Source organism: Neopelma chrysocephalum, unplaced genomic scaffold (genome assembly GCF_003984885.1).
Source record: "Neopelma chrysocephalum unplaced genomic scaffold, ASM398488v2 Primary Assembly neopelma1_93, whole genome shotgun sequence".
In the NCBI taxonomy this organism is placed as follows: Eukaryota; Metazoa; Chordata; class Aves; order Passeriformes; family Pipridae; genus Neopelma; species Neopelma chrysocephalum.
The window spans coordinates 273782-283145 of NW_020897755.1; the positions used below are offsets into that span (position 1 = coordinate 273782).

Consider the following 9364-nt stretch of genomic DNA (forward strand, 5'->3'; position numbering starts at 1 on the left):
GCAGGGGGCGCCACGGCCCCGCCGCGCCCGCGCCGGGACCGACCCGGGGGCGGGGACATTGTGGGGGATCGGTGGGATCGATCGGTGGGATCGATGGGATCGATCGGTGGGATCGATGGGATTGATCAGTGGGATCAATGGGATCGGGGGATAGGTTGAGTTGGAAGGACCGTAAAGACCACCTCATTCCACCCCCTGCCATGGGCAGGGACACCTTCCACTAGCCCAGGTTGCTCCAAGCCCCGTCCAACCTGGCCTTGGACACTTCCAGGGATCCAGGGGCAGCCACAGCTTCTCTGGACTACCTGTGCCAGGGCCTCACCACCCTCACAGGGAACAATTCCTTCCCAATATTTAATCTAAACCTATTCTCTTTCATTTTGGCCCCGTTCCCCCTCGTCCTGTCACTACGTGCTCCTGTGCATAGTCCTGCCCCATCTTTCCTGCGCGTTCCCCTCAGCAGGGAGGCGGCCCGTAGCTCCCCCCAAAGCCTCTCTTTCCCAGGCCGCACACTCGCAGCTCTCCCAGCCCTGCCCCGCAGGAGACTCCCGAGTCAATCCCGCCGCTCCGCTCGGTGCCTCCTCCGCGCTCGTCATCGCGCTGCGCCCGCCGCTGTCACCGCGAGCGCCGCGGCCAAGGACGGGACACCCGCGGCCGGGCGGGCACCGAGCGGGGCCGGGGCTACACCGAGCCGAGCCGAGCGGGGCCGGGCCGGGCCATGAGCGGCTACACGGAGGATGAGAAGCTGCGGCTGCAGCAGCTCCGCGCCCTGCGGCGCCGGTGGCTGCGGGACCAGGAGCTGAGCGAGAGGGAGCCCGTCCTGCCCCCGCGCAAGCTCGGCCCGGTGGCCGCGTTCTGGGAGCGCTTCCTGCAGCCCGGGGGGCTCTGGCGGCAGCAGGTGAGGGGGACGGGGGGCCGCGTGTCCCGGCCAGGGCCCGCTGGCCCCGCCTGACCCGCCGCTGTCCCCGCAGGTGTACAAGGCCTACCAGACCGGCGGGTTCATCCTGGTGCGGGTGCTGATCCCCGCCTGGCTCGTCACCTACTACGTGAAGTACCATGTCATGGTGCGCGGGGAGCGGGGCGCGGGGAGGGCGGGTTAAACCCCACCATGGTGGGGGGTGGTGTGAGGGCTGATCCCACACGGGGGGTGTGAACGTGCTGCCTGCGTTGGGCTGCAGGTTGAGGTGACCTCCCGTGGCCTGTCCACCTCTCGTGTTTCCTTGCTTAGGTGGCACAAATATATGTATTTTTGGTGATATTTTGTGATAAAAAATCGCTCTGGTGTGACCCCCACCTGCAGTGCTGCCTCCAGCTCTGGGGTTCCCAGTACACAAGGGACATGGAGCTGTTGGAGCAAATCCAGAGGAGGCCACGGAGATGCTCCAAGGGCTGGAGCCCCTCTGCTCTGGAGCCAGGCTGGGAGAGCTGGGGGTGTTCACCTGGAGAAGAGAAGGCTCCAGGGAGACCTGAGAGCCCCTTGCAGGGCCTAAATGGGCTCCAGGAGAGCTGGAGAGGGACTTGGGACAAGGGCCTGGAGGGACAGGACAAGGGGATTGGCTTCCCACTGCCAGAGGGCAGGGATAGATGGGATATTGGGAAGGAATTGTTGGCTGTGAGGGTGGTGAGGCCCTGGCACAGGTTGCCCAGAGAAGCTGTGGCTGCCCCTGGATCCCTGGAAGTGTCCAAGGCCAGGTTGGATGGGGCTTGGAGCAACCTGGGCTAGTGGAAGGTGTCCCTGCAAATGGCAGGGGGTGGAAGGAGATGGGCTTTAAGATCCCTTCCAACCCAAATCATTCCATGACTGTGCCCAGCTTTGCCTGTGCTGCCTCCTGTGAGCCGGAAAGCTGTGTCTGAGTTGTTGCTTTCCTGGAGGAGTGGTGACCATGGGAATAACCAGGGCAGCTGCTGGTGTGGGGAATGGGAAAGACTTGTACTCCCTCCAAGTAACACTCTTTTCTTTCCCCTTCCCCTCTCTCCTCCCCCACTTCCAGAAAAAGCCGCACGGAGTGGTCATGGCAAATCCACGGATATTCCCAGTAAGTCTGTTAACACTTGTTTTATCTTCCAGCTTTGGCAGGCAGATGGGAAGGGGTTCCATGGGGAGAAGTGCAAGTTTGTGCAACAGCTGAGGAATTCCTGCTAGAGACTCTGGAGGGATGGGGGGGGTTCTGTGGGCAGCCTGTCCTGGAGCAGCACAGGAACAGTGTTTTTGGGCAGTTCTCATCTTGTCCTCGGAGCAGACAGTCCCTGTTTCAGTGGGGCCTCCTCTGTAGCTGCAGACTTTAGAGTACCTGGCTGACAGTACCTGGCTGACATGGCCCATGGGGAGGAAAACACAAGCATTTCCTTTGGGAATGGGTGTTTAAAGCCTCTGTGGTTATTAACACATGGAATGACAGAGTGGTTCTGCTTCTCCTCATTGTCAGCACTGGGAATGTTGGTTGTGGCTTGGTCCCAGGTGTCCCTGCAGGTCCCCCATGCTCAGGGGTCCCCAAAGAGTTGTGTCACCTCAGTTTGGGGTGAGTTTTTTGAAGCAGAGAGGGTCAGATTGCTTGGTCTCTTTTCAGGCTGCTGTGAGCTGTTACTGGTTGGTCTAACAAGTCATAGGGCAAACACTCTCCTAGAAAATCAGCTCTGCCCTTTCTGACAGCTGCACTTTTTTGGCAGTTCTAACAAGTTCCATCCCTAACAACCACATACTGAAGGTCAGGCTGTTGTTCTCTATCTTCAGCCTAGTTTTTCAGTCAGTTTAGGTCAGCCCAGGGGGCCAGGACAGTGCCTGGAGCTGGAACAGGCAGCACTTGGGCAGCAGGTTGATTTTTGAGGGATTATGTGTCTCTCCATAGTCACCAGGCCCTGGGTTTGGACTCACTGAACCCTGTGCTGTGCTGAAGGGGGTTATGCACTGCTATAAGTCCAATATACATTTTTAAAACAAGACAGTCTCAAAATGTTTGTCTGCTGTTCTGTGGTAAAGCAGGTGCAGGTTCAGGTAGTTTGGCTGTGATGTTGTTCCCGTGTCCTGGGAATGTTGGGTGAGTGAGAGTGTTCTGAGTGAGTTGCAGTAAGATTTTTGTCTGGGAGTGGGGAAGTTGCAGGTTCCCTGAAGGGCTGGGCTGTGCAGGGAGGGGCTGGGTGCAGGAGGGAGTGCTCACCACGCTCTCATCCCTCAGGGGGACAAGATTTTAGAGACTGGAGAAATCATGCCACCCCTGAAAGAAGATCCCCACAAGCACCACTGATGGCTGGGAGCTGATTTCCTCCTCCAGCAAACACGACAGGAGCTGCACCTGCTTTCTCTGTTCTATAAAAGAGTCTTTATTCTGTATCGCCTCAGCTTCTCTCATTTCCTGTCTCCTCAGTCCACGTCAGGTGCTCCTCCTGTGGGAGTTCCTTTGGCCTTTGGTGAGTGTTATTGCTGGGTCCTGGTGATCTCCAAGCCCCTTCCCCACTTTTAATCTGACCTGACAGACCTGGCAGCAGGACAAAGTGGCCTTGGAGGGACAGGAGACATGCTGTGGGTCCCAGGGATTTTGGAGCAGGCTGCCCTAAAGAGGGGAGTCACACTGAGCTCCTCTCACACACACAGTTCTCCTCTCCCACTCTACCAGACTCTTTTCTACCAACCAGTTCTGACAGGTTTCCAGTAAAATTAAGTTTTCATCTATGTCATCCCACTTCTCTGCCTAGGGAGGGTGGCAGAAGAGACACTGCTGCCAAAATTCCTTTTTACCCCTCATTTCTCTGCCTTCAGCCCCTTCTGAGGAGGAGTCTTCCAGCCCCCACTGGCCCCACGTACCTGGGGCACTTTGTACTGGGAAAAGTGGCCCATTGGGAGCAGGGAGCTGGAGTCAATGATCCCTATGGATCCCTTCCAACCTAAGATATTCTATGGTTTGAAGTATTTTAGTAGCTGCTTTGGGGATAGGAATGTTTGAACCAGCCCTGAGGTAAGTAAGGGGAGGGTCTGGGACAGAAACCCCTCCTGAGCTGTGTGAGACCTGTCCAGCCCATGTTTGTGAGGTGGAGGGACAGGCCAGAGCCCCCCTGCTGTGTTTGGGGACAGCCAGACCCCTCATAACTGCTCTGGGAGGGACTTGACCAACAGGGCCATGGCAAACACAGGGGAAAACTGTCCTGCAGTCAGAGGAGGTCAGGGAGGCACAGACCCCATGTCAGGCACCTGGCTCAGCCCCCAGGCCCTGGCCAAACCCACATCCATTTCTTTTCTCGGGTCAACATCAGCTTGGGGTGGGACAGCAAGTGAGGAATAAAGTGGCAGGGCAGTCATGGGCTGTGAGGAACCAGTGGGATCCTGTGGGTCATCACTGGGAGGCCCTGGAGGGGTCACTGGGGCAGGTTGGGAGTCACTGGGGGAGCTGGAGAGTCAGCAGGGCTTGGGGGGTCACTGGGAAGGTAAAGAGTGAAGGGACTGCAGTTGATGGGGACCCTTGAGGGTTATCAGTGGCAATAGGGGGGCAGTGGGGTTGATGGAGGGGGCTGAGACCTGTCCTTCCTTCCCATGGCCTTGGGGATCCTGGCCCTGTGACTGGGGGGTCCCTGTCACCCCCAACCCAGAAGTGCTCCTGTCCCAAAGTGCCACAGGCTGAAGTGACCCTTCTGCACCAACTGCTGCTGCTCAGCCTGGCTGACCCTGGTGGCACCGTGGACAGGGAGGTGGCTCCTGGCCCCCAGTGACACATCCTGTGCCCAAGGATATCAGCGAGCCCACCCCCCCAGGTGAGTGACCCTGGGGGTGCCTCCCCTCCCTGGGGTCCCCTGACACTGATGACAGACTGGCTGGGCTGCCTCAGAACTCCAAGGTGCCCCTGCACACCTGTGCAGTGCTCAGGAGGAACTGGGGGCTGTGACACCTCCTGGGGACACACCACACCCACAGGGATGCCTGATGCTCCCAGGGCTCCCAGATTCCCCCAAAGAGACCCTGATGCTCCCAGGGCTCCCAGATTCCCCCAAAGAGACCCTGATGCTCCCAGGGCTTCCAGATTCCTTGCAGGGAGTGCTGACAACTCTCCTGCTTTAGTGAGAATTCCCCCAGGACTCCAGGGAATTCCTAGTACCCCCAGAGGCCCATGGACTTCCCCACAGCTCCAGCACCCCAGAGCCACCCCGATCCCCCACTTCCCTACAGTGTGGGGCCCAAGTGACCATTCTAGGCCACAGACTCAGTCTCAAGGATCACTTTGGTGTTTTGGATCAGATAATCCTCCCTGAGGAGAGGGGATTGAGTGTCCCAACCCCACCATAAAGGAAATAGAGGACACAGAACATGTCCTGGCACAGTTACAGCAGGATCATTCATGTCCATCACCTCACCTGTCCCACTGAAGGTGACAGCACGTGTCAGTCAGTGAGCAGGACCACCTGCCTGTTGTGAGACCCCACACTGGTGACAGCTGCTGGACCCCTGCAATGCAAAACTATTCCTCTCAAATTCTGTGTCTTACTTCCCTTGTGCTAAATGTGGGCGATGCACTATCTTGACAATGAAAGCAAAACTCTTCTGGGTTTGTACAATACTGTTCCCTCAAATGTCCTCTGTGTTGCACACAGGTACATGCAGTGCATCTTCCACTTAACTTCCTCTTGAGATCCCTTCTGGCTAAAAAAATATCACTGCTCAGTTCTAGGTACACACATAGATAATCCCAGAGTCACAGACTGGTTTGGGTTGGAAGGGACCTTAAAGATCATCTCCAGGGACACCTTCCACTAGCCCAGGTTGCTCCCAGCCCCGTCCAACCTGGCCTTGGACACTTCCAGGGATGGGGCAGCCACAGCTTCTCTGGGCAACCTGTGCCAGGGCCTCCCCACTCTTATGTAACACATATACATGATATATTTAGTCAAGAGTTACCTTTCTTTGCACCTGCCTTGCTGCAAAAAGCCTTCCATTGCAACAGCTCAAGGACGCATGGAGGAAGACTTCCTCCCAAGGAGGTGATGGATCACATGACTTTCTGTCCTGCCCTTTGAGAGCCATCGGGACCTCCTCATTCCTCAGGCTGAAAATAGGAGGGTTGAGGGCAGGCACCAGGAAGGAGCCATTGCCAGTCCCATGGCAGGGTGGAGTTGGAGCAGAGATGAGGATGAAGGGAAGCATTCATTCAAGCTTCATGTCTTGGGAAATGAGGACTGGAAGACCTTTGGGATGTGGAACACACCAACCTTTCCTCCCTCTCACCTGAGGTGCCTCAGGCAGGAGCTGCTGGTTCCAGCACTGGCTGCCAGAGCACAGTGGGAAGTGTCCTTGTGCATCCTCCAGTCCCTGCCGACCCTGGGGATGTGTCCCTGTGCTTGGCCAGCTGGGTCTGCTCCAGGTCACCTCCCAGCCTCTCCCACCCCACAGGGTGTCCCATGGCACAGAGCTCACAGTCAGGGCCAGGCGAGCTCACTTACTGCAGAGATACACAGCTGTCTACACTGACATACAGTGCAATCCATGAGGATTCACATCCACAATCCACGAGGATCCACATCCATAATCCACGAGGATCCACATGGCTTTACTTGTTGGGTCCTGGCTGTGCAAGTCTGAGGCACTGGAGAAGTGGCTGATGCTCCTCTCTATGGTGGAAAGTTGTGGTGGGTGGAGAACCTTTGCAGCTGGAGGAATGCAAGGTTTGTATCATCAAAAAAGGTTCAGGATGGCCCAGGCAGCCACAGGCCAGCCAGCTCCAGAAAAACATGGAATGAGTCCTTTTAGGAGGTGTGGCAGGGGGAGGAGGAGCAGGGAAACAGTGTGGAGTTACAGTGCCTGAAAATGATTGTTTTCTGTGATGAGGTTTGCTCAGGGCAGAGCAGGGGTGACATTCCCCTCGCCTTCAGCCAGGCTCTCAGTTCTCCTACAGCACTCAGTCATTCCCAGGAATGACTTTCTGACTGGCTGGGAGAGCTGAGGGTGTTCAGCCTGGAGAAGAGAAGGTTCCAGGGAGACCTGAGAGCCCCTTCCAGTGCCTAAAGGGGCTCCAGGAGAGCTGGAGAGGGACCTGGGACAAGGGCCTGGAGGGACAGGCCAAGGGGGAATGGCTTCCCACTGCCAGAGGGCAGAGTTAGATGGGTTATTGGGAAGGAATTGTTGGCTGTGAGGGTGGGGAGGCCCTGGCACAGGTTGGCCAGAGAAGCTGTGGCTGCCCCATCCCTGGAAGTGTCCAAGGCCAGGTTGGACGGGGCTTGGAGCAACTTGGGATAGTGGAAGGTGTCCCTGCCCATGGCATGACAGGCTTTAAGATCCCTTCCAACCCAAACCATTCCATGACTGTGATTCCTAACAGGACACACTGACATCATCCACTATGTCAAATCACTTCCCAACTGGGCAAAGTTAACCTTTTACATTTATTCTCCAGATACCCAGGGCCATGCTGGTGATATAATTCCAGCCAGGATCTCCCCCATCCTGCCAGCAGAGCTGGGTGTCAGCAGCTGTTTGTGTCATGCCCTGTAGATGTGATGTCAAAGCCCACACAAACTGCAGTGACTCCCCTCCTCCTCCTCCTCCTCCTCCTTCTCCTTTCCCTCAGGGCTGTGCAGTCCCACTGCTCACACTCATCAACAATCCTGTGCATGACAGACGGGGCTGAACTCAGCTGCCCACACACGGGTGTGCAGAGGCATTTTGGGTGCTCTGAGGATCCAACTGCTGCTCAGTGAGGCTGAAGAGCTCAGGGATGAAGTCACCCAGCAGGTCTCGTGCGGCTGAGCCGTGTGGCCACCCTGGGGTACCTCACTGGCACCAGAGTGCAGGGACACCGTGGTGTCCAGAGGTGTCACCGAGTGCCCACGGTAACGCTCCGTGGTGTGGCTGGTGACAGGTCTTACCCAAACACCCACCGTGGTGGAGCCAGCAGATCCTCTTAAGCCCAACTTCCCCCTTTTCCCAGGGGACCCCAACATGTTTTACACCATAATAGGCAGAGGAGCCCCACCAGCCATGGGGGGATGGTTGGGGTGTCCTGTGCAGGAGTTGGACTTGTGGTCCTTGTGAGTCCCTTCCAGCTTGGGATATTCCATTATTTTGGGGTGCTGACCTGCCTATGCAGGGCTGGGATACCTGTCCTGTGCTTCCCTCAGGCACAGCCTGGGCACTGGGGGAGCATCAAGCCCCTCAGCTGCCCCAGTCCAGGAATCCCCCCAGTGAGCAAGGGCAGCGTGGGGCTGCCCCTGCCCTGGCCCACCCCAGAGAACAAAGGCAGAGATGCTTCTGCAGCCTCTGGAAAAGATCTGCCTGCAAATAAACATGTTGATATGACTGGCAGTTCTATCTTACAGAGAGATGAAGGGAAGCCAAAGGTCTCCACTCGGCTTTTGGTCCCTGCATCATCTCTACAGGTCTCCTGAACACTGGCTATCTCAGCACCCCTCGACTGCCCACACAGAAAGTCTGAGGTGCCCTTTTGGGAGGCTCCAACAGCCTAAAGAGAACACTTCCCCTGTTTAGGAGCTGTCCTGTTTTACTTAGCAGCCTTTAATCCCCTCTCCAAGGTTGGTGGCACAAATGGTGCTGCTTTTGCTGGAACAATGACCAATTATTTCACACCAGGGTGTGCTGGGCCAGCTGGGCTGAGTCACATCTGGGACCCCCTCCCCATTTCCACCTGTGACTCTGGGACAGGAGCACCCTGAGCTTGGCAGGTGCTGCAGGAGCTGCTCCCAGTTCTCATCTCCGTGGGGCAGGATGGTTTGAAGGCACTTCTTAAACCAGCGAGTCTGGCCTTGGGCTGTCCGTGGGGGAATGTAGCTCTGGGTTGGGATGTCTGTGAGGGGATGTAGCTCAGCGCTGGGATGTCTGTGGATGGATGTAGCCCGAGAGTTGCGGCTCACGAGGGGAAGATCCTGGGAGGGCCGGGATGCTCCGAGCCGCCCTCCCAGCGCCGCTCCCGGCTCCCGCCGTTCCCCGCCGAGCCCCGGCCGCCCATCGCCCGCAGCGCCGACAGCTCCTGCCAGCTCCCGGCTCGCTTGATGTGCCGCCAGGTCATTAAGCGCTGTAATTACCGGGCGCGGCGGCTCCTCCCGGGTTCGCTCAGCCCCGGGCTCCGCTCTCCGTATCCCGGGATCCTCCCGCCCCTCACGGCGGCGCCTCCTGGGGCAGCGCTCGGGGACCCTCCGGGGCGCTCGGACCCTCCGTGTGCGGGCTCGGGGCCGCGCAGCTGCCTTCCCGACCCGAGCCGCGGGACGCTGCGGAACACCCCGAGGCCCCCGGGCCCCCCGCACCCCCCGCGTCCCCCGGCCGGTCCCGCCGCCCCTCAGGGCAGCGCCGCCTGCGCTGCGACCTCCGAGCCGGGGGGCGGCGCTCTCCCCCCGCGGCCGCGGAGCACTCTGGGAGTTGTAGTCCTCGCCCGAT

The 9364-nt window shown here is 58.1% G+C and overlaps 1 protein-coding gene across 3 annotated transcripts; it reads left to right on the forward strand.

Annotated features, from left to right (window-relative positions):
* Positions 1–627: 627 nt before the first annotated feature.
* Positions 628–3336, forward strand: NDUFB6 (NADH:ubiquinone oxidoreductase subunit B6). 3 transcript variants are annotated; one of them, XM_027693738.1, is made up of 4 exons: positions 628–898; positions 972–1051; positions 1992–2036; positions 3174–3336. In XM_027693738.1, exons 1-4 carry the CDS (start codon positions 719–721, stop codon positions 3187–3189), a joined length of 321 nt encoding a protein of 106 aa, XP_027549539.1. In that variant the 5' UTR covers positions 628–718; the 3' UTR covers positions 3190–3336. The 3 variants fall into 3 exon arrangements, with proteins under 3 accessions (XP_027549539.1, XP_027549540.1, XP_027549538.1); XM_027693737.1 differs by having other exon boundaries at positions 683–898; positions 972–1064; positions 3174–3326; XM_027693739.1 differs by lacking the exon at positions 972–1051 and having other exon boundaries at positions 664–898; positions 3174–3326.
* The last annotated feature ends 6028 nt before the right edge of the window (positions 3337–9364 follow it).

Bases quoted from the DNA above. Each gene is read 5' to 3' on its own strand.
- NDUFB6 (XM_027693737.1), top strand. From the start codon at position 719: ATGAGCGGCTACACGGAGGATGAGAAGCTGCGGCTGCAGCAGCTCCGC. The intron at 899-971 runs GTGAGGGGGACG...CTGTCCCCGCAG, and splicing joins GGGGGCTCTGGCGGCAGCAG to GTGTACAAGGCCTACCAGAC. The intron at 1,065-1,991 runs GTGCGCGGGGAG...CCCCACTTCCAG, and splicing joins ACGTGAAGTACCATGTCATG to AAAAAGCCGCACGGAGTGGT.